The 24,882-nt window shown below is 39.9% G+C and overlaps 2 protein-coding genes across 2 annotated transcripts; both read left to right on the top strand.

The window, feature by feature from the left end:
- The first annotated feature begins 5,063 nt into the window (after positions 1-5,063).
- Positions 5,064-6,017, top strand: LOC126080070 (olfactory receptor 52N2-like). The gene has a single exon (XM_049891383.1). It carries the CDS (start codon positions 5,064-5,066, stop codon positions 6,015-6,017), a length of 954 nt encoding a protein of 317 aa, XP_049747340.1.
- Positions 6,018-18,338: 12,321 nt separating this feature from the next.
- LOC126079285 (olfactory receptor 52L1) lies at positions 18,339-19,307 on the top strand. The gene has a single exon (XM_049890213.1). It carries the CDS (start codon positions 18,360-18,362, stop codon positions 19,305-19,307), a length of 948 nt encoding a protein of 315 aa, XP_049746170.1. The 5' UTR covers positions 18,339-18,359.
- Positions 19,308-24,882: the final 5,575 nt, after the last annotated feature.

The following is a 24,882-nucleotide window of genomic DNA, read 5'->3' as shown; positions in this document are numbered from 1 at the left end:
CCTACAGGCAATGCCTGAAAAGGTGCCCCTTAACCACCCCATTCTTAGAACTTGGCTGGTAGCTTAAATTCTCATTCCCCTGTAGGGAAATCAGTGAAGATCTCTGGTGAATATTTGCTAAGGGTAGGCCCAAAGAAGAGGATTACATACAGGGTTTATTCACAAATTAACTTTCTCCTGATCTTCCCAGAACTGGACAATTTGATAGTCTGTCTGGGCTAGAATTACATACTTCCAATGCAACTAGGGAAAATCAGTCATATAGACAATACTGCATAAGCTGTATCTGGAACTTTGTTTTTATATGGACGCAGATGTGTGTGGGATTGAGTGTGTGAGAATTCCTCACCCCAAAGCAGCAAACATTCTTCTAGTCCTGCATCAGCAGTAGATTATTTGGAAGGCTGTTCCTCTCTGAAGCCGACATTGTGAGTGATGGGGAGCATTTATAGAGGCAATTAAATCTTGAGTTCCAGATTCATCAGGTTTTTAGACCCCCCTTACCTGACAACCCATTGGCCTTATCTCCTTTTATTTACTTCCCTAATAGAGGTAGAGGAGCTATACCTATCATGTCACAATGTTCCTTGAGGCAAAAAGGTAGAATGAGGAATATTTACTGGTTCCTGAGGGAATAGTTGGGACACCAGATGTAACTGTTTCTTACAGTGTTGTGAAGACACCATTATGGCCCACAAGGCATGGTGGTGTGGGGCTTAAAGATGGGCTGCTTAGAGGGTAATTTGAAGCAAGTGCTCAGGTGGTTAGAGCCACATTTCTTCTTTTTAATTGTACTTTAGATGAAGTTTTACAGAAAAAAACTAGTTTCTACTTAAGCTTTTAGTACGCATATTGTTTTCTGACATTGATTGCCAACCCCACAACATGTCAACCATCTCCCCTTGGGTTCCCTATTACCAGATTTCCTGCCCCCTCTTGTCTTCTCTTCCTTGCCCCTGGGCTGCTGTGCCCATTTAGTCTTGTTTTGTTACGGGTCTGTCTAATCTTTGGCTGAAGGGTAAACCTCAGGAGTCACTTTATTACTGAGCTAATAGGAAGTCCAGGGGCCATGCTCTTGGGATCTCTCCAGTCTCTGTCAGACCAGAAAGTCTGGTCTTTTTTTTTTTTTTTATGTGAGTTATTGTTTGTTCTACATTTTTCTCCAGTTCTGTCCAGGACCCTCTATTGTGACCCTGATCAGAGTAGTTGGTGATGGTAGCTGGTCACCATGTAGTTGTGCTAGATTCAGTTTGGTGGAGGCTGTAGTACTTGTGGTCCATTAGTCATTTGGACTAAGCTTTCCCTTTGTGTCTTTGATTTTATTCATTTTCCCTTGCTTCAGATGGGGTGAGACCAGTGGAGTATCTTGGCTGCTCACAAGCTTTTAAGACCCCAGACACTGCCCATCAAAGTAGAATGTAGAACATTTTCTTTATAAATTATATTATGCCAATTGATCTAGATGTTCCCTGAGACCATGGTTCTCATAGCCCTCAGCCCAGTTATTTGTTCCCTCAGGGAGTTTCCATATGTCTATGGAGCTTCATGACCTTGTCTTGGACCAGTTGTGCTGGCTTCCCCAGTATTGTGTACTGTCTTACCCTTCATCAAAGTTATCACTTCTCTATTGTCTATTTAGTGTTTTCTCATCCCCACCCCTCCTCTCCCTAGTAATCATCAAAGATTGTTTCTTTTTGTGTGTAAATATTTTCATGAGTTTTTACAGTAGTGGTCTCATACAATATTTGTCCTTTTGAGACTGGCTTATTTTACTCAGCATAATGCCCTCCAGATTCATCCATGCCGTGAGATTCTTTGCATATTTTTCATTGTTCTTTATCAATGCATAGTACTCTATAGTTTATCTATTCATCTGTTGGTAGGCATCTATGTTGTTTCCACTTTTTTCTATTTTGAACAATGCTGCAATGAACATGGGTGTGCATTTGTCTATTGGTGTGATGGCTCTTATTTCTCCAGGATATATTCCTAAGAATGAGGTCATATGGTATGGATCGTATGGTATTTCTATTTCTAGCTTTTAAAGCAAACAGCATTTTGTTTTCCAAAATGGTTGTCCTATTTTGCATTCCTACCAGCAGTATCTAAGAGCTGCAATTTCCCCACAGCCTCTCCAACTTTCGTTTTCTGTTTCTTTGATTTGTGCCAGTAATGCCAGGGGGAGATGGTATCTCATTGTTTTGATTTACATTTCTCTAATGGCTCTTGATCTCGACCATTTCCTCATGTGTCTGTTAGCCGCTTGAATGTCTTCTTTGGTGAAATGTCTGTTCATATCATTTGCTCATTTTTTAATTGAATTATTTGTCTTTTTTTATAGAGGTGTTGGATTTTCCTGTAGATTTTAGATATTAGAACTTTGTGGATTTGACATACCCAAAATTTTTTCCCAGCCTGTAGGTTCTATTTTCACTCTTTTGGTGAAATCTTTTGATGAGCATAAGTGTTTAATTTTTAGAAGATACCAACTATCTAGCTTATCCTCTGGAGGTTGTGTGTTGTTTGTTATGGTTTGTATCCTGTTAGTACTGTGTGTTAGGTAGGGCCTCTAGCGTTGATCCTATTTTTCCTTCTATGGTTTTTATAGTTTTTGGTTTTATATTTAGGTCTTTGATCCATTTTGAATTAGTTTTTTTGTATGATGTGAGGTATGGGTCCTGTTTCATTTTTTTGCAGATGGACATCCAGGTTTGTCAGCACCATTTGTTAAAAAGATTGTCTTTTCTCCATTTGATGGACTTTGGTCCCTTGTCCAAGATCAGGTGACTGTAGATGGATGGATTTATATCTGGGTTCTCAATTCTGTTCCATTGGTCAATGTGGCTGCCGTTGTACCTGTACCAGTAGAACCACATTTCTTTACCTTTCTCCCCTCCCCAAGTCACATCCTAGTACTGCTGAGGGATGCAATGTGTTATTGCAAGGGAAGATGGGACCAAGGTGGGGAAAGGATATGGTATTTTGGGCTTGGTTGTTACAGGTTACTATTATACATCATTCACTAATGAGAAGACTGCATCTGGCCATCTTTTTCCAAATGAAATGTGTTGTATCTTAGTGACTGAAATTTCTGTTTTCTGAACCATGGCTCCTAATGCAGCATTTATTTCTGATAATTCAGTGGCTACAATATTTCTACTCCTCCTTCTTTTAAAATTTGATAAAGAATTTTCACATATTTTATCTCATCTGATTCTCACGATGATCTTGTGAGGTTAAGTTTTAATACACTCATGTTACATGTGAGGAAACTAAGCCTTGGAAGTAGTTAAGTGCTTTGCAGAAGGTTGCACAGGTGACATATGGCAGAAATAGTCCTTGAAACTAAGACTTTAACTCCTGGTCCAGAGTTTATTCCATGTCACTAGAACTACAAGGTCCACTCATACCTCCCATCCTCCCAGGCCTCACACTTTCTGCTGTCATCACATAGGCTCCTTAGCAGCTGTGACTGAAGGTATGCAAAATAATTACATGGTTGCCTCTTGGATAGAAAAGCAAACTTCCTTAACCATTTCAAAACTGTGCTGTTTTTTCTTTCTTGGACCATGCATCCTGGCTGACTTCTGCCCCTTTCCTTCATGCTTAGAGACCTCTTCTTGATGTAATGGAGGCTCTAAGGTCAACCTTGCTGCACCTTTTCTGCCTGGACAGTGAATCACTTCCCTTTCACTCCAAGCCCTCTCAGACTCTAGGCCCAGGTATCTATCTGTCCTTGTGTTTGTTTCTCACATTAGAGGATTGTGGTCCTGGAGGAGTTGGAGTATTTTGGGAAGACATGTAATCCCTGAATCACTTTGTATCAGCCCTGCTATTTGATATCCTGTGCTGCCCAACTCTAGCCATAGGGTCTTGATGTTCTTCCTTAGATCTGCAACAGCCACTGCTAAAACAGAGAGGATGATAATATCCTAGCTTGGGGGTTATTGGATATGATCCCTGGTCTTCTCCTGTCACTGAATAGAGCTGCAATCATGGTCAATTTACTTCTTTCTAGATCTCATTTTTCTAATTCATGATATTACTTGGCACAATAGATGTTGGAGATGTGAGTAATTTTGTACACTTCTTAGTATGTTAACCTGAAAAGAGGAGCTTGAGTACACATCTTCTCATTTTCTCTCCTGCTTTTAATAAGGTGGCAGTGATTTAGAATTCCTCACATTATTGTTTTTTACCACGAGCTTCTGTTTCTTCTCCAGGTCACCACAACTCTGAATTTTGTGCCTAGCCATCTACCAGAGCACCCCAAAGGAGAGGGAGATAACGCAGGTGGTGAAGTGAGGCAACCATTGAGAAACTGGACAGAGAAACATGACGTGCATTTGTGAAATGAATGGGGAATAATCCAAGGAAGAGCCTGGTTAATGTTGGAGTCACCAGGCATCATTTATTCTGTAACTCTGACAATCAGGTGAAGCCTGGACGAGTTGGATATTTCCAAATTAAGGAATTTCTCAGAGGTTAGAATTTTCAAATGAAAATTCATGGGATAAGATTAGGAGAACACTTGAAGTCAGTGTTGATTAAATCAAGCATCAGCCCCTGGGAATACGAGTCTGATGAGCAGGAATTTTATTTAACGATAGTTGCTGGGTATCTACTTGAATCTGGTTTTGTGGGTGCCCACAGTCACATGTATAATAGGATATTTAATCCTGGGAGTTGATTTCCCAACTTCTTGTCCAATGCATTTTTTCACTAGACCATGTTGAATTGCCTCTTCTGCTTTTGAAGATCTTGTAGAAATACTGACTAAACTGAAAATTATTTTCAGCCATTTTCCGAGAACTGTTGGGGATATTGGTTGTACTGGTGGTAATGATGGTGAGCTTCCAATCACTATATTTTTGACTCTAACCTACCTTTCTTTGCAGTGGAGTTTGGCTGCTAACTAAAGAGTTGGCTGTTCATATTCACCAGCCTCTCCTTGCAAACCCTTTGGGGCAGTTCTACTTTGTCCTAAAGGGTTGCTGTGAGTTGGAATTGACTCAATAGCAACAGGTTTGGCTTTTTTTTTTTTTTTAAGTGCAAGGATGACCATGATTTTTTCGAATAATTCTCATCTCTTCCCACATACTTTCTTCTTGACTGGCATCCCAGGGGTGACTGCTGTCCACATTTGGATCTCACTTCCCTTTTGCTTCATGTTCTTGCTTGCAGTAATAGGGAATAGTGTCCTGCTTTTTCTCATTCAGAGAGAGCGCAGCCTTCACCAACCCATGTTTTTCTTTCTTGCCATGCTCTCCTTTGTTGACCTAGTCCTCTCCCTCTCTGCTCTGCCCAAGATGCTGGCCATTTTCTGGTTTGGTGCTACAGCCATCAATTTCCATTCTTGTCTTTCTCAGAAGTTCTTCATCCACGCATTCTCTGCCATGGAGTCAGGAGTGCTGGAGGCCATGGCCCTGGATCGCTTTGTGGCCATTTGTAACCCTCTGTGCTATGCAACCATCCTTAACCCAGTTGTTGTTGCCAAGATTGGAGGCCTAGTGGTGCTGAGGGGTGTGGGTTTGACCATCTCATTTCCAAGCCTGGCCCATCAGCTTCCCTACTGTGGCTCACACACAATTGCCTATACCTACTGTGAGCATATGGCTGTGGTCAAGCTGGCCTGCGGTGCCACCACTGTGGACAACCTCTATGCCTTTGCTGTGGCAATTTCTCTTGGTGTGGATGATGTGGCCTTTATTGCGTACTCCTATGGGAAGATTGTGAGAACTGTGATGCATTCTTCTTCCCCTGAGTCATGTGGCAAAGCAGGCAGCACATGCACGGCCCATGTCTGTGTCATCCTTTTCTTCTATGGACCAGGTTTTCTTTCTGTGGCCATGCAGCTGTTTGGGCCACCCATTGCCTCTGCTTTCAAGGTCATCCTTGCCAATCTCTACTTGCTCTTTCCCCCTGCACTGGACCCCATTGTGTATGGAGTCAAGACAAAGCAGATACATGACCAGCTGTTCAGAGTTCTGACCCCCAATCAGATTGACCCCATTTGAGTATAGCTCCCACGAGCTATACTTCAGGGGCCAGCAAGGCCCTTCTCTGTGGGCTGAGAGTCCTACTGCCCAGGTCATTTTCCTGGTTTGAACAGTTAAGGGAGAGGAAATGAAGTTATCTTGAGTGTGTGGAAGTTAGTAAATCTTTTCTGAGCCTTTAGGTGTCTAGATATTGCAATGCAAAACTGTGAGGGGCTGGTTTTTTCATTTGATCAATCAGCAAGTAATTTTTTTGGTACCCTTTCCCTCTGAAAGTTTATGGTTTACTTGCATTGAAAAGTGTACCAGGTAACTGGGAAACAATTAGGACTTTCACTGACTTGAATTCTAGTGTTTTAGGAGTTCAGAGAAGAGGGAGATGAACTAGGTGTGTATTTTGGGCACATGAGCTGACACAGGGAAACTTCCACCACCAGGCAGACACGTCCATTCTATTGAAGTGAATAGGCGGTATCTATCTGAGACTTTTTGGCTTTAGAGGCTCAAGGGTGGCAAACCACGGACATAATTTAGATATTTTAGTTTATAGGAGAAATTCTTTTTATAATTATGACTCCAGAAATGAAGAAAAAGCTTAGATTCTTCTATGTATTTTTTTCAGCCTATTTTTGAGATAGAAGACTCTTTGTAACTCCTAAGTGATGTATATGTTAGTTTCTGTGAGTAACGGTAATTGCTTTTTTTTAATTTCATCATTTGTATTCTCAGATGTAGAGACATGAGTTAACCATATTCTTAGTTTTATTTCTAACAATAATTGTTCTACGTCTTGTTTTATTTATCTGCTGACTTTATTTCTACCTCTTACCCTTTCTCTTTACCTTTCCAGTTCCCTCCACTGGCATCACTTTAGTGTGTTTGTTGTATGTTCTTAAAAATTTGTGTTCCTTTGTAATATGTATTTGTTGTTCAGGTGTTATGTATTCTCAATATACGTAAAGGCCATTCTTGAATTTCCTCAAATGTGCCATGCTCCCTCCAGCCATGGGACCTTTGTCTGGACTCTTTCTAGTGGGAATGCACCTCCCTGCTCTTATCACCACCATTTCCACTCATCTTCAACCTCAGTTCAAATTCCATTTCCTTGGCAAAGATTTTTCAACTCACTTGTTTGTAGATTTCAGAGCACTGTGTATATTTCATTCATTATTCATAATTAATTCATAATCATATACATTTTTTGATTGGTTGAATAATCTTTGTCGTCACCCCACTAGATTGTGAGTTCCACTGTATTCTTAGGTTAGTGCTTGTCACATGTTTTGTTCTCAATAAATGTTTGTTGAATAAATCTCACCATTTTAATGGGCTGCGTCATCATTAGCATATTCCTTCCTCATTCATTACAATAGTACATGTTTTGAATAACTGAATACATTTGTGTAAATCACCATAAGCACTCAATAAATTTTTGAAGAAATGAAATACATTGTCACAAAACTACCATCACCATCACAATCACTATGAACCTTACTCTCCTTATCCTGTCATCATTACTAATATCACTTTAACTTAGTCTTTTTGAAGTCAATAATTTTAAATGGTGATAGTTTGGGCACTGTGTAGAGACACCTGACGACATAACTACAGGCATAAGGTAGACTCACTCCTCTGTATAGGTATAAACCAAACAAGAAGAAAAATTGTCCTTCTTCTTTTCTTCATATGCTCCCCTTTTCTTTTTTCCTTCATTATTTTATTCTCCATTTTGAGTAATTACCAGGTTCTGGAATTACAGTGGCTATCAGTGTTTTGGGAAGACCAACTTGAAAAAAGAGAAATTATGATAAAATGTTATAGTGCTGTGGTAGAGATTGATTCCAAGTCAGAAAGTCCTGTAGAAAAAAGAGAACTAATTTTCATTGAGAAGGTGAGGGGCAGGAGAGGGATATCGTTTGAGTTGGGTTAATTGTATACTGTGAATGACAATGGTAGTACAAAATAGTTAACATGCTTGGTTGCAAACTGAAAGGTTGGCTGTTCAAGTCTACCCAGAGAAGCCTTGGGAGAAGGGCCTAGAGATCTACTTCTGAAAAAACAGATATTGAAAAACTTATGGAGCACAGTTCTACTCTGACCCATATGGGGTTGCCAAGAGTTGGAATTGACTCGACAGCAATTGGTACGGAGCAGGTTCTCCTCTTACAGGCTTTTAACATACTGTAGTTTTAAGTTATAATACTTACAATCATTATTATTTGTGTGATTATGTACTTAATATATATCATCCATGATCAATGAAGGCAAGGACTTTTTATCACATTAACTATATATATATATATATTTTTTGGGACATCTAGTAGAAGATTTTAAGTCGGTAGATATTTAATAAATATCTATTGACTGAATGAATAAATGAGGCTTTCCACCAGCTGTGAATGAAATACTTGTTGACTGGATGAATGAAAGGACTGTACTGCTTGAAGCATTGTTCCCCAAGAGAATATGGTCACCTGGGTGGAGTGGTAGCTGCTTTAGTCAGAGTTGGTGCCAAAGGAAGGGTCTGCCTGGTGATGGGGAGATGTGATAGAGGAGGCCTGAGCCAATTACATTGAGAACTTGCTGGAATGGAATGTTAAGGAGACTCTGTTTTGCCTGTACTTGCTTTGGACCGTAGGTGGGTGTCTTTGGGCCTGTCAAAATCCTTTGGAGAAGAAACAGAGCATTTCCTCTGAGGCAGGTGGGCTTTTCATGTTATGTAGAGTTCTCCAAAAAGAAACTAAAAAATATTGCATATAGAATGTTTATTGGGGGCTGTACCTGGCAACAATATCTGTCAGAAAGTGAGGGGAGCAGGATGAAGCAAAGAAGCTCAATTGTGATGCATTTGCCCCAGAGATCTCTGCTGACTGATGTGTAGTACTTGAGCTGAGATGGCTCTTCAGTGTTGCCCCAGGTTGAAGAAAGGGGGTTGGGTCTTTGTATTCCTACACTGAGTAGTAACTGGGTGCAGGCTGCACTAGAGAAGGAAAAGTAATCTTGGGGGAGACAGGTCTCTTAGGCCAAGGGAGACTGACTCATTATGAGCTTTCAACATCCAGCACTCCTGCAGCTGGAACAATGAGCACATTAAACCACAGTATCCACCCAAGAACTCATTGAGTCCCAAGCTTGTTCTGTAAGAATAAGAAGTCTGAGCTCACAGAGCAGTGTGACACATGAGGTTTCCCAGCACAACCATCAGGATACACTCATTTAGGAGTGATGAACTATGCTGGACAGAGGTGGGCCACCCATTCAAGTGAAGGTACCATTTCTGCTCTGCCTTTCCTGTCCAATCACTCATCCCTGGGGGCTTTAGCTTCAGCGCTATGTGCCTCCAGTCAATCAGGATGCTAACTTAGGTTCTGTCCAGGCTTGTCTGTGAATCCAGTGGGACCTGCCGACTATTATTAATAGCTGGCTTGCCCAGGGCCTTGTTCACAGTCACCAGCACTGTCTTGAGGAAGTACCAAGAATGGACTGAACTTCCTGTGTGAAGATGATAAAACCAGCTGTGAGGTGGTCCGTGGGATTTCAGGTGTGGAAAATGTGGTCAGTTTTGAGACTTGTGACTTGAGGGAAGATTATTGACAACTGATTTTTGCCTTTGCCACAGCTATTGTGTAATTATTTTTTTGTCTTGGCTAGTGTGGCACTGAGTCCCCCAGTAGCTCTAGTCTGACACCTTTTAGTAGTTGTAAGCTGGTTTCCCCTGGCTCTGAGTAGCTGGTGTCTCTAGGTATGGTTCCTCAAAACTAACCCTTCCTCTTCCATACCTCTTAGTGTTTACCATTCAGATCACACATTGCTGCAAACTTACCTGTGAGATTGCAGACACCTACCAGTCCCATTTAGCTTTCACAGCTGTTTGAGGCATTCACAGGAGCATTTAACATGGCCCTAGGTTACATCTTCACCATCACATATAGCACATGTAGATACAGCAGACTAGTCTCTTTTCCCCGAGTCTTACCTGAGCCAGTTCTCATGCTTCATATCTTTGGAAAACTTGAGCACAGACTTTGGGTGACGTGTTTGATTTCCTCTTTGACATTCAGAGATTGCTGTTCAGCCCTTCTGAATCAGAAGTCCTCTTCATCAGTGTTACTCATAAGTTAGGGCAGAAGGTCATCATGGAGATCGAACTGGGGATTGAGGGTGTTCTTGGGACAGAGCAGGGAGGGCTATTGTGGAACTCTCCTGAGTGTGGAAATATTCTTTTCCAAGTTCTCTCTGTGTTCATGAGTCTCATTTAAGGCTGATGCAGGACTTTAAAATATGCCCCCCTCAGAGGCAGCCCAGATACCAGGAGAACACTTCCCCTCTGTGAGGCATATTTTATTGGTTTTCTATGAGTCTCACATTTGTCACCTGGGGCCCTGCCTCTGAGTTCTTGGTTTCTGTTTCCCTTGCTCCTACTAGGTCATTATCATGTCCTCTCCTAATGTCTCTCTCCCTGTGTCCCTGTTTCTCACTTTTTACCACTATCTAGAGTATGGGACATTGTAAAGGAGATTAAGCGGAGAGAGATAGGCCACAGCCCATAGAGAAGCCTCCCTATTTATTAGAGGTGGTGTCAGAAGTGACTAGTAGTGAAAGACACTTAAGATTCTGTAGTAGCCTCTTACAGCAGAAAGACTCCTCAGGGCTCTTCCTGCTGGAGCATCACTTAAGGTGAGGAATACATCTGTCATAGACACCCCACTTCCTGCTGCATCGTTCCTATCTCCTAAGTTCAGTCTCTGCCTTGTCAAGTTCTTGTAATTCCTGGTTCATTTAAGGCACTTATCTAGCTATTTTTTTATTATCTAGCTTATCTAGATAATATCTAAAAAAAAATTATCTACATAAAAAATTACATATTTTTATTATTATCTAGCTTATCTAGCTCCTTGGAAACTCTATGGGGCAGTTCTACTCTGTCCTGTAGGGTCGCTATAAGTTGGAATCGACTCAATGGCACTGGGTGTTTTTTTGTTCTCTGGGTATCTAGCTATTTATTTATTTTTTAATTTAATCATAGAGACTTTTTTAATTCAGTGAGCATTACTGAGTACCAACTAGACTCCAGGAATTTCTGGAACCTGACGGGAGACTGCAGCAATAAGCAAGGCATGGTCCCTACTCTTCAGGGACTGACACAATAAAAGTTTTTTTACAGTGCAAGGTATTCAATGCAATGACAGGGCAGGTAAAGGGGACATAGTAAAAAATAAAAGGAGCCGTGGCATGCCTCCTTATAGAATTTAAGGACAGCTTCACAAAAGACAGAGCCCTAATAGCTTAGTGGTTAGCAGCTTGGCTGCTAATCAAAAAATCAGCAATACGAATTCACCTGCTACTCCTTGGAAACACCGTGGGGCAGTTCTACTCTGTCCCATAGGGTTGCTATGAGTTTGAATTGATTGGATGGCATCGGGTTAGGTTTGTTTTTTTCGCAGAAGACGGGTCACCTAGATTGAATTTACTTGAATATGTAGGAATTGAACATTAGTTATTTGGTAGTTGTTTTCTCCTTCCTAGCTAGATAACTAAATATGTCTTCACTTTTAAGTTTCTGGGAATAAAGCCCCTGTGCTTTTCTGGGAAGAATCATAGACGGACCTTTTGTTAACTTATAACTGACTCTTAATAAGCCACTCCAGGCTTTTCCTGTGGACTCACAAACCACTCAGCACAAAGAAGAGGCAGGTTATTCTCAGGCAAGTGAGTAATCCTCTACTTCTCTCCTTTATTCACTGTACTTTGGCATGGGCTCCCACTGCTCCAGGGGCACTTCTCTTACCCCAGCTACACGTTTATTCTCAGGCAAGTGAGTGAATCTCTACCTCTCCCTTTCACTCACTGTACTTTGGCGTGGGCTCCCGCTGCTCCAGGGACACTGCTCTTACCCCAGCTACAGGTGGTGTTCCTTAACATACAGCTTTTCTCTAACTCCTCAGCCAAAACATGAGAAATGTGCTGAAGTTTGCCACAGAAGCTGGACAATTAAGAAAGATAATTAATTTTCTCAGCATTTGGAGTGTTAAGCACTAGAATGTGACCTTTGCTAAGATTATGAGATTTCCTTTGAGGTCTCAGTAAAAATATGTCACAGTCATTTTACGTTATCAGTGGATTTGAATCTGGAAGATGAAGGCTAGGTGATATTTCAGATATTGTTACTGCCAGGTTCAGAGTGTTTTGTCAATATTGTCATCATCATAGGTTTGTGAAACAGACACTTTGATAAATAGATGTATAATCCACAAGAACTGAGGCATTCCTGACTTTTTTTGTCTTTATATGTACACATGCATCCCCTCCACACTTATGCAGAAAAAATGCAATTATTTTGAACCACAGGTGTCTTTTTACACAAATGTATAGACACAAACCTAATGTTTGAAGCCTTTCATTTTCATGCTTGAGGATTGAATCATGGGAAGAGAGTGAAACAGAGCACCTATTAATTTGGCACTGAATTTTCACAATATCATGATGCGATGCAGACATATCAAAAATTTGAAACAGAGAAACAGAGTCACAGAAACAAAAAATGAAAGAGGCCTAAGATCTCATATTCTGAGACCTTTCATTGTTAACGTTAATAATAATGATAACTATAATGTATAGACTAACCTATATACCAGCAATTTACATGCATCATTCTAATTAATATTTATAATAAACCAGTAAGGTTAATATTATTTATTCTACCATCATATGAGGAAATCAAGACTCAGAGAATTTAAATAGCTTGACAAAATTTCATTCCTAGAATATGAAAGGACCAGGGTTTAAACCCACATCTGCCTGACTCAATGTTTTTCCCCAAAACATTTTGCAGCCTCCACAATACTTTCAACTATAAAGTTTAATGAGATCCAGTCCTTTCTCTTGAAACAAACCATAAAGACAGATAGGATTTCTATAATTTAGGTAAGGTCATAGATGAACAAAGTACACCTTATGCAATTAGTGTGGTCCCAACTCAGTCAGTGAGTCCTTCAGAGAGGCAGGAGACAGTGGACTCTGAGTTTTGAAGGCTGCGAAGAATCAACTGAAGTAAAAGAAGAGGAAGAAAGAATATCTAAAAGTCATACATAAAATGGGATGGTGTACTCATGTAACCTCAAGAATATTAGAACGAATAAAGCAAAATATACACATGGGAGTATGTTAAGTGTAAAACAGCAGGAGCAGACAAAAGATAGACTTTGAAAACATACTTTTATGCTATTCTTCTAAAAGTATGATTTTAGTCTATCAATTACATTTACTGACAGGTTTTAATTATAGGAGTGACAAGATAACATCTGCATTTTAGGAAAACCCCTCTGACTTATGGATGGAGAGTGAATTGGAAAGAGGTTATAGCAAAGCAGAGATATCCAAAGAAGCCATCCAGAGGAGACAAGTTGGGAATGTGAACTAAGGCAATGTCACTGATGTTAAGAGTAAGGAATGGATATAACCCATTGAAATCACGTTAAACAGTATAAAGTCAACAGGAATTGATGAATGAGTAAGAGAGATTAGCGATAAGGGTGAGTAAGAATAGTTTCCAAGGTTTTGATTGTGTTGGGTAGAGAGATATTGATACAATTCATAGAAATATGGAAAAAAAGAAGTGGAAAGGATTTGGGGAAAAACTTTTGTTGTTGTTGTTAGGTGCAGACAAGCCTATTCCAAGTCATAGCAACCCCACATACAACAGAACAAAACATTGCCTGGTCCTGCACCATGCTCACAAATGTTGCTATGTTTGAGCCCATCGTTGCAGCAGGGGTGTAGTGAGGATAAAGAGTCCCAGGGGAAATCTCTAAGTTAGCTTTTCCCCAAATTCAAGTGCCCAGGGGCAATCTTTAAGTTACCCTTCCCCCAATTTCAAGATGAATAGATGTTGATAGCCACAATGCATCAGAGGAAATGCCAACACCATAATTAAAAGGCACCAACTCTTCTTCAGTCTTCCTTATTCATTGCCCTGCTTTTGCATACTTATGAGGCAATTGAAAATACCATGGCCTGAGTCACACTCCTTAGTCCTCAAGGTGACATCTTTGCTTTTTAGCATTTTAAAGAGGTTTTTTTTTTTTTTTTTTTTTTTGGCAGCAGATTTGTCAATGCAATACATTGTTAGATTTCTTGACTGCTGCTTCTACGGGCATTGATTGTGGATCCAAGTAAAATGAAATCCTTGACAACTTTTATCTTTTCTCTGCTTATCATGATGTTGCTTATTGGTCCAGTTGTGAGAATTTTTGTTTTCTTTATGTTGAAGTGTAACCCGTACTGAAGCCTGTAGTCTTTGATCTTTATCAGTAAGTGCTTCAAGTCCTCCTCACTTTCAGCAAGCAAGATTGTGTCATCTGCATAAAGTAGGTTGTTAATGAGTCTTCCTCCAATCCTGATGCCGTGTTCTTCTTCATATAGTCCAGCTCCTCACATTATTTGATCAGCATACACATTGAATAATTGTGGTGAGAAGATACAGCCTTGACATACACGTTTCCTGATTTTATCCACTTAGTATACGGTTGTTCTTTTGGAACGACTGCCTTTTGGTCTATGTACATGTTCCGCATGAGCACAGTTAAGTGTTCTTGAATTCTCATCCTTCGAACTGTTATCCATAATTTACTGTGATCCACATAGTCGAATGCCTTTGCATGGTCAGTGAAACACAGGTAAACATCTTTCTGGTATTTTCTGTTTTTAGCCGAGATCCATCTGCCATCAGCAATGAGATCCCTCATTCCACATCCTCTTCTGAATCCAGCTTGAATTTCTGGCAGTTCCCTGTACTGCTGCAGCTGCTTTTGAATTATCTTTTTTTTTTTTTAATTTTTATTGGGCTTTAAATGAAAGTTTACGAATCAAGTCAGACTCTCATACAAAAATTTGTAAACACCTTGCTATGTACTCCTAATTGCTCTCCCCCAATGAGACAGCACATTCCTTCCCTCCACTCTCTCTTTTTGTATCCATTCGACCAGCTTCTGACCCCCTCTACCCTCTCATTTCCCCTTCAGACAGGAGATGCCAACAAAGTCACATGTGTCTACTTGTTTCAAGAAGCTCATTATTCACCAGTATCATCGTTTATCCCATAATCCAGTCCAATTCCTGTCTAAAGAGTTGGCTTTGGGAATGGTTCCTGTCTTGGGCTAACAGAAGGTCTGGGGACCATGACCTTGGGGGTCATTCTTGTCTCAGCCAGACCATTAAGTCTGGTCTTTTTACAAGAATTTGGGGTCTACATCCCACTCCTCTCTTGCTCCCTCAGGGGTTCTCTGTTGTGTTCCCTGTTAGGACAGTCATCAGTTGTAGCCAGACACCATCTATTTCTTCTGGTCTCAGGATGATGTAGTCTCTGGTTTATGTGGTCCTTTCTGCCTCTTGGGCTCCTAATTACCTAGTATCTTTGCTGTTCTTCATTTTCCTTTGATCCAGGTGGGTTGAGACCAATTGAAGCATCTTAGAGGGCCACTTGCTAGCATTTAAGACCCCAGACACCACTCCAAAGCGGGATGCAGAATGTTTTCTTAATAGATTTTATTATGCCAATTGACTTAGATGTCCCCTGAAGCCATGGTCCCCAGACCCCTGCCCCTGCTATGCTGGCCTTCAAAGTTTTCAGTTTATTAAGCAAACTTCTTTGCTTTTGGTCAGTTGTGCTGACCTTTCCTGTATTGTGTGTTGTCTTTCCCTTCTTATCTACTATCTAATTAGTAGAATGCCTCTCTCCCACCCTCCCTCCCTCCTCGCTCTCGTAACCACAAAAGAGTGTTTTCTTCTCAGTTTAAACTATTTCTCAAGTTCTTATAATAGTGGGCTTATACAATATTTGCTCTTTTGCAACTGACTAATTTCACTCAGCATAATGCCTTCCAGGTTCCTCCATGTTATGAAATGTTTCACAGATTCCTCACTGTTCTTTATTCATGCATAGTATTCCATTCTGTGAATACACCATAATTTATTTATCCACTCATCTGTTGATGGACACCTTGGTTGCTTCCATCTTTTTCCTATTGTAAACAGTGCTGCAGTAAACATGGGTGAGCATATATCTGTTCATGTAAAGGCTCTTATTTCTCTAGGATATATTCTGAGGAGCGGGATTGCTGGATGGTATGGTAGTTTTATTTCTAGCTTTTTAAGGAAGCCCCAAATCGATTTCCAAAGTGGTTGTACCATTTTACATTCCACCAGCAGTGTATAAGTGTTCCAGTCTCTCTACAACCTCTTCAACATTTATTATTTTGTGGTTTTTGGATGAATGCCAGCCTTGTTGGAGTGAGATGAAATCTCATTGTAGTTTTGATTTGCATTTCTCTAATGGCTAATGATTGTGAGCATTTCCTCACGTATCTGTTAGCTGCCTGAATGTCTTCTTTAGTGAAGTGTCTGTTCCTATCCTTTGCCCATTTTTTAATTGGGTTATTTGTCTTTTTGTAGTTGAGTTTTTGCAGTATCATATAGATTTTAGAGACCAGATGCTGATCAGAAATGTCATAGCTAAAAACTTTTTCCTAGTCTGTAGGTAATCTTTTTACTCTTTTGGTGAAGTCTTTGATTGAGCATAGGTGTTTGACTCTTAGGAGCTCCCAGTTATCTGGTTTCTCTTCTGCATTGTTAGTAGTGTTTTGTATACTGTTTATGCCATCTATTAGGGCTCCTAGCATTGTCCCTGTTTTATCTTTCATGATCTTTATCATTTTAGATTTTATATTTAGGTCTTTGATCCATTTTGAGTTAGTTTTTATGGATGGTGTGAGGTATGGGTCTTGTTTCTTTTTTTGCAGATGGATATCCAGTTATGCCAGCACCATTTTTTGAAAAAGACTGTCTTTTCCCCTTTTAACTGATTTGGGCCTTTGTCAAATATCAGCTGCTCGTATGTGGATGGATTAATGTCTGGATTCTCAATTCTGTTCCATTGGTCTATGTATGTGTTGTTGTACCAGTACCAGGTTTTTTTTTGACTACAGTGGCAGTATAAGAAGTTCTAAAATCAGGTAGAATGAGGCCTCCCACTTTGTTCTTCTTTTTCAGTAATGCTTTTGTTATCCGGGGCCTCTTTCCCTTCCATATGAAGTTGGTTAATTGTTTTTCCAACTCATTAATTGAATTATCTTCATCAAAATTTTATTTATTAATTATATTGTTGGTAATTTCTTCATTCTGTTACATCACCTTTTTTTGGAATGGGCATGGATATTGATCTCTTCCTGTCAGTTGGCCAGATAGCTGTCTTCCAAATTTCTTGGCATAGACAAGTGAGCGATTCCAGCATTTCGTCTGTTTGTTGAAATATCTCAAATGGTATTCCATGCATTCCTGGAGCCTTGTTTATACACCAATGTCTTCAGAGTAGCTTGGTCTTCATCCTCAGTACCCTGGGTTCTTGGTCATATGCTGCCTCCTGAAATGGTAGAATGTCTACCTGTTCTTTCTGGTACAGTGACTCTGTGTATTCCTTCTAAATTCTTTTGATTTGTTCAACATTTTGCCCATAGAATCTGGCAATATTGTAACTCACGACTTTAATTTTTTCTCCTGTTCTCTCAGCTTGGCTTTCTAATTCCAGGTCTTTACAAATTTCATGATAATACTTTACTTTGTCTTCTCCAGCCACCCTTTGAAATCTTCTCTTCAGCTCTTTTACTTCATCATAATAGGTGAGTTAATTCAATTTTGAATTTGTTGAGTATGTAATACAGACGTAGTATAGATAACAAATGAAAAGACAGACTTGTGTTTCCGTAAGATCTTTTATTTATAAACATGATCTGGAAGAAATAAAAGTATAAAAATAGTTAAAATCATGAAAAAGAATGAATTAAATCATAGATCACGTACAGAATGGGCAAGAGAGGAGAGGATGGAGCTCTGGAATAGAGAACAAGCAGATGGAGAAGCACTAAGGGACTGAGATTGGGCACTGGGAATGTAGAAGGAACAATTGTAGAGTGCTGTGTCATAGAAAGTGAAGAGACTAGTTTAAAAAGTAACATATTTATTTACTGTGGTCAATAATACTAAGATGTCATTAAAGAGAATTTTTTAGTGTTGACATTTCCAAGATATAAGTAATTGAATGGTAGAATTTAAAAGGAACATCTGTTTACTCTTAACTCTAGATAAAACTATAAAACTAGACATATCTTAATTTAGACAAATGATGTCTCCCCTTTAAAAATATTATCTTAATAAAAGGTTCCCTTTCTTTTTTCTATCTTTATTCTCTGTGCTGCAGTTTAAGCGTTTTCATTCTTCTCAAGATGGTATCCAGCTCTGGACAATGTGAGAACTCATCAGGAGTGGAGAAATCATGACTTTTGTTTCTTTTCTCTCTTCTCTAAGTCATTGATGATGGCCCTTAGCAATTCCAGCTGGAGTCTACCTCAACTTTCTTTTTTCCTGGTAGGTATACCAGGTTTGGAGGAAAGCCAGCACTGGATAGCCTTGCCCCTAGGTGTCCTTTATATCCTTGCTCTGGTGGGAAATATCACCATTCTTTTCATCATCTGGACTGACCCATCCCTGCACCAGCCCATGTACCTCTTCTTGGCTATGCTTGCTAGCATTGACCTGATCCTGGCCTCCTCCACTGCACCGAAAACCCTTGCAGTACTCCTGGTTCAGGCCCATGATATTGGGTATACTGTATGCTTGATCCAGATGTTCTTCATTCATGCGTTCTCCTCCATGGAGTCAGGTGTGCTTGTGGCCATGGCTCTAGATTGCTATGTAGCCATCTGTCACCCTCTGCACCATTGCACCATCCTGCATCCAGAGGTCATAGGGTGCATTGGAGTGGCAGTACTGGTGCAGGGATTACTCCTTCTCACCCTTTTCCCCATCCTGCTGCGGCGCCTCATCTTCTGTGAGGCCACCATCATAGGCCATGCCTATTGTGAACATATGGCTGTGGTAAAACTTGCCTGCTCAGACACTACAGTGAACCGAGCCTATGGGCTGGCAGTGGCACTGCTTGTGGTTGGGCTAGACGTTCTGGTCATTGCTATTTCCTATGCTCTCATTCTCCAGGCAGTTCTGAAGGTACCAGGAGGTGAGGCCCGACTTAAGGCCTTTAGCACATGTGGGTCCCATGTTTGCGTTATTCTGGTCTTCTATGTCCCTGGAGTATTCTCCTTCCTCACTCACCATTTTGGCCACCATGTGCCTCATCACATCCATGTTCTTTTGGCCACTCTTTACCTCCTTGTGCCACCTGCCCTCAATCCTCTTGTCTATGGGGTGAAGACTAGACAGATTAGTCAGCGGGTACTCAGGATATTCTACATAAAAGCATAGATCTGAACACATCCTAATTATCTTCTTCTAAGCCTCCTTTCAAGAACACTACCAGAAGCCCACAGCTGGTCTGGGCTATACAGATAGAGGCCATTTCACAGTGAGTAGTCCTTCCAGTTCTAGTAGTCCCACATTAAAGAACATCCATGGGCTCCTGGCTCCATAGGCTACTGGGATGTACCTGGTTAGCTGAATAAAATGTGAATAGTTTCCCCATACTTTTTTTTTGCTCCTGACCCCAATATTTCCTCACTCACAGTGTCAGAGGGTCTTGGATATGGGAAAAATAGATGACAGCTTTGGATGTGTTATCTTTCCTGCCCTTACCCAGAACTGACAATGCAGAACCGCCTGGAATGGAAACGGAAACTCCAGATTTTGCCTGGTTTCAGTCTTAAACTCTCTATTTCTGTGAGCTCTACATCAGTGGGCTCCTGGGTAGAAGCCAGGTCTCTCTCAAAGTACCTGAGAGAGTTACAAAGTGAACTACAAACTGAGAGATCAATTTTCATTGCAATATGGGTGTTTCTCATTTATTAAAAAAAAAAGTTAAGTCGTATAAGATCTTAGGTTATAGGAATAATAAGATATCTCTCTTTTCAAGGAAATAATACATACTTGCAGGGGATTTCATTAAAAGAATGTATGTGTGGAATTAAAAAATTTATATTTTTGCTTAGGGTAAAGAGGGAATAAGACCAAGTATTGAACATGTGTATGTTTTATGAGTATGAATTTAATACAACAAATTAACCATGCATTTATCACATTTAATAAACTCTATAATTTTTTGTTTTTTATAATGTGCTAGGTTCTGGTGTTACTAAACATTGCTTTATTAAGTCATGCTAATTGGAAAATTAGTTTCTGTTTCTGAATGTTGAATATGAAGATATGCCAGTAGGATTCCCAATTCTGGTAACAGGAACTGGATTCAACTTTGCAAGGGGACTGTATCTATTGGTGGATTATATCTGGTTTGTTGAATGTTCCCTTAAGATCTGGTGTAACTCTTTTGTGTTCCTGAAAAATAACACCTTTTTTCAGTCTCAGATGTCAAGTGTTTGCTACCTTGAGGTAGAATGCTGAGGTGATGAGAGTAACATCTTGAGATTCCATATTGATAGAAGGGTTGAGTACCTGGCTGATGTTTCCACTCTTACCTTTTTTTTTTTTTTTTTGGAAATTTTACCCGTAATAAATAGTTTTCTGTTACAGAACCTGGGTGTTATATCTTTAATTTGCCTGGCACATGGAGTGGGTTACAGAGGATGGATATAAGCTGTTTCCATTGATGAATGTTACAAATTCCCATGACCTTATGCACCTGTAAGTTTTCCTGAGAGATATTTGAAAACAACTTTCTAGACCCTAGAGGTACTCAGTTTTGATAGGAGATACGTATTTTTATTTTTAGTAATTGTTCCATTTTACCTAAATTTTCAAAATGTTTTTAATATCCTTATTACATTTTAGTATCTACAGCATTTATTGTTATCCTCTCTTTATCATTTCTAAAATTTTTATTTGTTCTCTCCTATCTCTTTTTATTTGGTAAATCTTGCCACAGTTTATCATTTTGTTAGGTTTTTTTCAAAGAACTATATTTTGGGTTTATTGATCTTTAATATGCTTCTGGATTTTGATGCATTAATTTCTACCTGCTGTTATTTCACTCTTTCTGTCTTTATATTTCTCTTTTTCTAACTTTACAGTTGGATATTTTCTTATACTCTAAGCTTTCAAGTGCATAGTTTTTATCATAAATACAAATAACATTGGTACATTAAATAGGTGTTGATATTTAGTGTTTTATTATCACATAAGTTTTATTTTATAATTTTATTTTAATTCTTCTTTAACTCGAGTATTATTTAGAAAATATATGAGATTTGTCTATGTATAATTTCCTTATGGATTTTTAACTTAATAGCATTAAGGATAAAGAACACTGCCTAAATGATATCAAATATTTTGATTAAACTTGGCTTATAGTCCAGGCAGTTATAATCAGACAGTTCAGGTCTGTCTGATTCTGGATCCGTTCCGTGATGCAGCACTTCTGCTGAGTAAATTTCAAACTTCTTCAAATTAAAGGCATTTGAAATTTAGAGGGTACTAATTCCTGCTTAGGAAACCCTGGTGGCGTAGTGGTTAAATGCTACGGTTGCTAACCAAAGGGTCGGCAGTTCGAATCCACCAGGTGCTCCTTGGAAACTCTATGGGGCAGTTCTGCTCTGTCCTATAGGGTCGCTATGAGTCGGAATCGACTCGATGGCACTGGGTTGGAATTCCTGCTTAAGTCAGATGGATTCTGGCTGAAAGCAGAGAAATCGGAAAGACCTTTACCTGTTTCATTGACTATGCAAAGGCCTTCGACTGTGTGTATCATAACAAATGATGGATAACATTGTGAAGAATGGGAATTCCAGAACACTTAATTGTGCTTGTCAGAACCTATGCAGAGGTCGAGGCAGATGTTCAGATGGAATAAGGGGATACTGCATGGTTTAAAGTCAGGAAAGGTATGGATCAGGGCTGTATCCTTTCGTCATACCATATCAATATGTGTGCTGAGCAAATAATCCGAGAAGCTGGACTATACGGAGAAAAAAGGGACATCAGGATTGGAGGAAGGCTCATTAACAACCTGCGTTATCAGATGACACAATCTTGCTTGCCGAAAATGAAGAGGACTTTAAGCACTTACTGATAAAGATCAAAGACCACAGCCTTCAGTATGGATTACATCTCAACATAAAGAAAACAAAAATCCTCACAAACGGACCAATAAGCAACATCACAATAATTGAAGAAAAGATTGAAGTTGTCAAATATTTCATTTTACTTCAATCCAGAATCAATACTCAGGGAAGCAGCAGTCAAGAAATTAAACGATGCATTGCATTGGGCAAATCTGCTGCAAAAGACCTCTTTAAAGTGTTGAAAAGCAAAGATGTCACCTTGAAGACTAAGGTTCACCTGACCCAATCCATGTTTTTTTCAATAACCTCATAATCTTGGGAAATGTTGATGATGAATAAGGAAAATCGAAGAATTGATGACTTTGAATTGTAGTGTTGGTGAAGAATATTGAATATACAGTGGACTGCCAAAAGAACGAACAAATCTGTCTTGGAAGAAATACAACCAGAATGCTCCTTAGAAGCAAGGGTGACGAGACTACATCTCCCACACTTTAGACATGTTATCAGGAAGGATCAGTCCCCGGAGAAGGATATTGTGCTTGGTAAAGTAGAGGATCAGTGAAAAAGAGGAAGTCACTCAATGAGATGGATTGACACAGTAGCTGCAACAATGGGCTTAAGAATAATGATTGTGAGGGTGGCTCAGGACCGGGAAGTTTTTTGTTCTGTTGCACATAGGGTCACTATGAGGAGGAACTGATTCGAAGACACCTAGTAACAACACGAGATGTCCCTGGGTGGTGGAGCACAGGCGATGCTGTGGTTAAGTGTTCAGCATCTAACCAAAGGTCTGTAGTTCGAATCCACCAGCCACTCCTTGGAAACCTTATGCGGAAGTTCTGCTCTGTTTTATAGGGTCTAAGTCGAAATCAACTAGACGGCAATGGTCTTTTTTTTTTTTAGTCCCTTGTGGCCAAGGGGTTCAGTGTTTGACTGTTAACCAAAAGGTATGCAGTTAGAATCTGCCAGCCACTCCTTGGAAACCCTATGGGACAGTTTTACTCAGTCCTTTAGGGTGCTATAGGTCTGCATCAACTCAATAGGAATGGGTTTTAGTCTGTGGTGGTGTAGTGGTTAAGAGTTTAGCTGCTAGCCGAAAGCTTGGCAGTTGGAATCCACCAGCTGCTCCTTGGAAATCCTACGGACCAGTTCGACCCTGTTCTATTGGGTCATTATGAGTTGCAATTGACTTGACAGCAATAAGTTTGGGTAGTTCCTTGTTTTCCTCAAATACAATCTAATTCTATGAAATGTTTCATGATTGGCAAATTGCAAATATTAGAAAATAGTTATATATTATACATGGTTGAAGTATAACAAGAACTTGGTGAAAGGTGGGGAGATTGTGATTTGCTTGATTCCTTTACCTCCAAAGGGTATAAAAAGTGGTTAGAAAAGAATTTTTTTAAAGGAAATTCTTTGAAAAAATGAGCAGAACTTGATTGCCAGTAGAATGTGCACAGTAGGGGATTGAGAGGAATCAAAGACGACTACATTTTCAAGCTTGTATTATGAAAAGTCTGTGTCATAGGACTTTGGTTGTCAAGGATTTTGGTTCTTAAGGAATATTCAGCTTCTACTCTTGCAGATGAAAGCAGAGATTTGGCCTCCGAGAGCCAAACACAATTAGCCTGGAGGGCTGGTCATGCTGCTCTCCTTGCTTAACTGTGTGAGAAAAGGCTCACAGTCATAAGTTCTTCCCTGAAACACTCATATTAACTCTGAGTACATATCCCATTGTCTTCATACAGAAGGTAGAAAGTTTTGGTGGTTTTAAAAACAAATCTAAATGCTATTCTTAATTTGGAAGGTTCTGAATTAGTCACATTCCACTTGATTTCCCATTTCTGTCCACTACTCTCCTTTTCCTAATTCTAAAATCTATTTTTTTTTTCCAAATATTTTAGGCATCTTTTGGATTCCCCAAGTAACTGTGACCTTAGGTTTCCTCAGAGATGCATTCCCCTTCACTATGATGAATAATATGCCTATAAATTTAAGGCTTTAGTTTTGAAACAGAGATCTCCTGACTGTGGGGAGAAGATGAGGCTTTATGCAGCCATAAGACAAGCCCTTTGCACAGAGAAGAGTCAGGAGTTGGATAGTGATTTCAGCTGCTTGTTCAGCATGGTTTTATTTAGTCAAGAGAGACTTTAGCTTTCTAAGATGAAGTAACACTGACAGGGATCACAATACAGGGTCCAGGACAAAGCTAGAGAAAAATGTAGAACAAAATCCTAACTCACACACACACACACAAGACCAGACTTACTGGTCTGAAAGAGACTGGAGAAACCCTGAGAGTATGGCCCCTATGACACTCTTTTAGCTCAGTAGTGAAGTCCCTCCTGAGGTTCACCCTTCACCCAAAGATTAGACCAGCCCATAAAACAAAACAAGACTAAATGGGCATAACAGCCCAGGGGCAAGACGAGAAGGCAGGACGGGACAGGAAAGCTGCTAATGGTGAACCCAAGGTGGAGGAGGGGAGAGTGTTGACATGTTGTGGGGCTGGCAATCAATGTCACAAAACAATATGTGTATTAATTTTTAATGAGAAACTAGTTTGCTCTCTATACCTTTATCTAAAGTATAATAAAAAATGGACAAAGATGGAGTAACAGGGACTGGATTTACCCTCTCATTTTAAATAACAAAAACAACAAAAAAAACCCTGGAGATAATATAGAGACAATGGCCCTCAAGGCATTGAACATCAGGCAATAAACAACAGTGATCCTGAGAGATGGAAAAGAAATGAGGCAGTCCTACTTACTGGAGAGAGATCCCACTGCCTACAGGAGAGAGACTCCAGGCCATATCAGGGAGAGCATGAGCCCTCATGGATCCTGATGATCTTCCAGTGT

The sequence above is a fragment of the Elephas maximus genome, chromosome 7 (genome assembly GCF_024166365.1).
Source record: "Elephas maximus indicus isolate mEleMax1 chromosome 7, mEleMax1 primary haplotype, whole genome shotgun sequence".
NCBI lineage: Eukaryota > Metazoa > Chordata > Mammalia > Proboscidea > Elephantidae > Elephas > Elephas maximus.
This window is presented reverse-complemented; position numbering and strand designations above follow the sequence as displayed.

Excerpts from the sequence above, each read along its gene's own strand:
- LOC126080070 (XM_049891383.1), top strand. The coding sequence starts at position 5,064 with ATGATTTTTTCGAATAATTCTCATCTCTTCCCACATACTTTCTTCTTG.
- LOC126079285 (XM_049890213.1), top strand. The coding sequence starts at position 18,360 with ATGATGGCCCTTAGCAATTCCAGCTGGAGTCTACCTCAACTTTCTTTT.